The 3,177-nt window shown below is 38.2% G+C and overlaps 1 protein-coding gene across 1 annotated transcript in view; it reads left to right on the forward strand.

Annotated features, from left to right (window-relative positions):
• The first annotated feature begins 1,133 nt into the window (after positions 1 to 1,133).
• FAM180A (family with sequence similarity 180 member A) overlaps positions 1,134 to 3,177 on the forward strand; it is a 23,639-nt gene continuing 21,595 nt past the window's right edge. The window contains exon 1 of the mRNA XM_070947612.1: positions 1,134 to 1,365. Within this exon, the coding sequence (XP_070803713.1) occupies positions 1,290 to 1,365 (76 nt within the window). The 5' untranslated portion in view covers positions 1,134 to 1,289. The remainder of the gene's footprint in view (positions 1,366 to 3,177) is intronic.

Raw genomic sequence — 3,177 nt, forward strand, 5'->3', positions numbered from 1 at the left:
GCTGAACCACCAAGGCTAAGGATAGTTTTGAATTTGAGTATCCAATCAATCAATCAATCAATCAATCAGAATAGAGCTGGAAGGGACCTTGGAGGTCTTCTAGTCCAACCCCCTACTCAAGCAGGAGACCCTTTTCAGAGAGGTAGCTGTCCAGTCTCTTCTTAAAAACCTCCAGTGATGAAGCCCTTACAACTTCTGAAGGCCAGCTATTCCACTGGTTAATTGTCCTCACTGTTAGGAAGTTTCTCCTTAATTCTCCTTGATTAGTTTCCATCCATTGTCTCTTGACTTGCCTTCTGGTGTTTTGGAAAATTTAATTATAAATATATATTTATAGAATATATTGGCCACCCATCTTACTACAGGGTAACTCTTCACTTCTTTAACCTCCCCCCATCACTAGTTTCTGTACTTTTCTTTGATTTTGAATGAAAAATAAACAAGTGTTACTGAATATAATGGGAAGGAATTAAGCATTCTTTTAATGTGTCTTAGATATGAAATCACTGAGGTTTACAAATATATAACCACCTCATTGCAATTCCTTGGATTATACAACTAGTACGAATACTAACATGATTTTGGTTTAGTTTTCCACCCACAGATAAAGATTATATTAGAATGTCCCTGTCTATCCCTGTCTATTATGAAGAAGTATTTACTTCTTCATATCAACCATCCAACTTTGACCTGCTTGGCAAAGTTGTCCCATGTTGTTGTGCTCAGTAAAAACAAATTGCTCCTGTAAGTATGCAGTGTTCTTTCAATGAACACGCTCCAGCCACTGGCATACCAGAACTGTCACTGCCTTATTCATGGATCACAGGCTTGGTATGATCACTAAGAAATATGTGCAAAGGAGGTAGTGGCCTTGAAGATTTAATAGTGTTCTTTTGTACAGCTACTTTTGTCTGTTGACACAAGGGAAATTTCCAGCTGGCTCAACTACTGAATGGAACTGAACTACTAAAAAAAAAAAAAAAAAAAAAGAAAGGAAGAAACCCAAAACAAAAATGTAATGATATTTATACCCCTACAGCTGCCAATGAGCTTCCATGCGTCATGAGTCACTCCAGATGTGGATATAAAATAGAGCCCTTCTGTGCAAATGAATTCCCTGACTCCAATGAAAATTAGCCTAGGCTAGTGAGGTGCTGATACTTCACCCCATTACATGCATCCCATTTTGCAAAAGGAGCAGAGAGGAGAAAGATTAGCCAGCTGTATCCTGGCGTACAAGAAACCAGACACTGTAGAAGCGGAGAAATCTCTGCTTTGGGAAATTTGCGATGCCCTGGAAGATGTTGTTCCTGTTCCTGCTGTGTTATAATGCTCATGGCACTGTGCCCCCCAGGTGGAATCGAGGTAAGAGTTAGAAATATAAAAACGTTATTGCTTCAAAGCAGGCATGTGACACTGATATTTCATCGAACAAGTTTCTTTTTTTTTTCCAAAATCGCATCCACCGCTTTTGTAGATTCTTTTCTTCTTGTTTATTGCTTTCAGCCATTGGATTGGACATTTCTCCTTTATGTTCTGCAAACGAATTTATAAATAAATAAGACAGCAATGATCTTTCTCCCCTTAATTGCTATGAAAGTTGGGGATTAAGACGATCGGCCGTGTACTGCAATTTTATGTAGATGTTTTGATCGAAATTCAGGGCTGGTTCACCCAAACAGAAGCTCTGTCGGCCGCGGAAGTTAATCCAGTCCTTGCTGAGCCTAAACAGATTGAACAGCTCTCTGTTTCAGATGGGTTGTTTTTAAACACATTGCATTGAAATAGGATTAGATTAGATTAGATTAGATTAGATTAGATTAGATTAGATTAGATTAGATTAGATTAGATTAGGCTAGTTTGACTAAAGGAAACCTTAGTTAGCATGGAAGCTAACTAGATGATTTGGGGCCAATCAGTCTCTCTCGGATTAAGAAGAATGCATTTTGGAAATACTGCTCAGAAAACTGCATGAACTTGGTTTTCACCAGGAGTCAAGTCTGACTCAAGCTTGTGTGCACATTAGGCCCACAGATTTTCAAACAAGAATCCTTTCTTGATGTTAGCTTCAGCAAGGTTGCTATATTAAATTCTTTAAAACCAAGGGTAGGAAATATCTGGCATACTGGATACATGTAGACATCTAGGATAGAATAGAATAGAATAGAATAGAATAGAATAGAATAGAATAGAATAGAATAGAATAGAATAGAATAGAATAGAATAGAATAGAATAGAATACCATTTCAGACAAATGGTTGTCCAATCACTTCTTAAAAACTTCCAGAATTGGAGAATTCACAACTTCTGGGGGCAAGTTGTTACACTGGTTAATTGTTCTAATTAGGAACAATTAAGAAATTTCTCCTTAGTTCTAAGTTGCTTCTCTCCTTGATTAGTTTCCACCCATTGCTTCTTGTCCTGCCCTCAGATGCTTTGGAAAATAGCTTGACTCCCTCTTCTTTGTGGCAGCCCCTGAAATACCACTCATCTAGAAGCTCCCTAGACTATGCCTGCTTCTTTCCTGATCACGCACACTTCTCAGCTCAAGTCAAGCATTTATCTTCTTTATCTTGCTGGATCTGTCCAGTGTAGATATCTGGAGGGAACGTAGAATGACTAGATGTTTTTGTTTTCACTACTGTTGATGCTAATTCCATCCAATAGAACAAGTTAATATGGAAATTACTGCACAACAGAGAAAAGTTCTCATATTTTCTTTAACCCAAACAGAGCTAAAATTCTTAGCTTCTTCCCTGAGATGCCATGCAGTGGAACAGGTAGTGTCTTGCATTGTGCATGTCACAGACATCAACTTCTACCCTAGAAGACAATATCTCTCTCTCCCATCTTCTCTGTGTCTTTTTGGGACCGTGCATAAACTTAGAAGAGCCAACAGTGCCAATATATCTTACAAGAGAGTCATATATTCTTATTCTGTAGCTTTGTTTGTCAAACTTGGAGATTTTAAGATGCATGGACTTCATTCTGGGAATTCAAATCCATGCATTTTAAAAGTTGCCATGTTTGACAAACACTGCTCTATAATGATTTATATTTCCCCAGAAAAGTCTCTGGCTATAGCATGATCTCATGGGGCAGATGAATTGGCTGAGCAGGAAAAACAGGCCAAATTAAAGGGGAACTATCCTTCTTACTGTCAGAACCCTTCTAGGA

Source organism: Pituophis catenifer, unplaced genomic scaffold (genome assembly GCF_029215685.1).
Source record: "Pituophis catenifer annectens isolate HBS135680 unplaced genomic scaffold, rPitCat1.0.hap2 SCAF_7, whole genome shotgun sequence".
NCBI lineage: Eukaryota > Metazoa > Chordata > Lepidosauria > Squamata > Colubridae > Pituophis > Pituophis catenifer.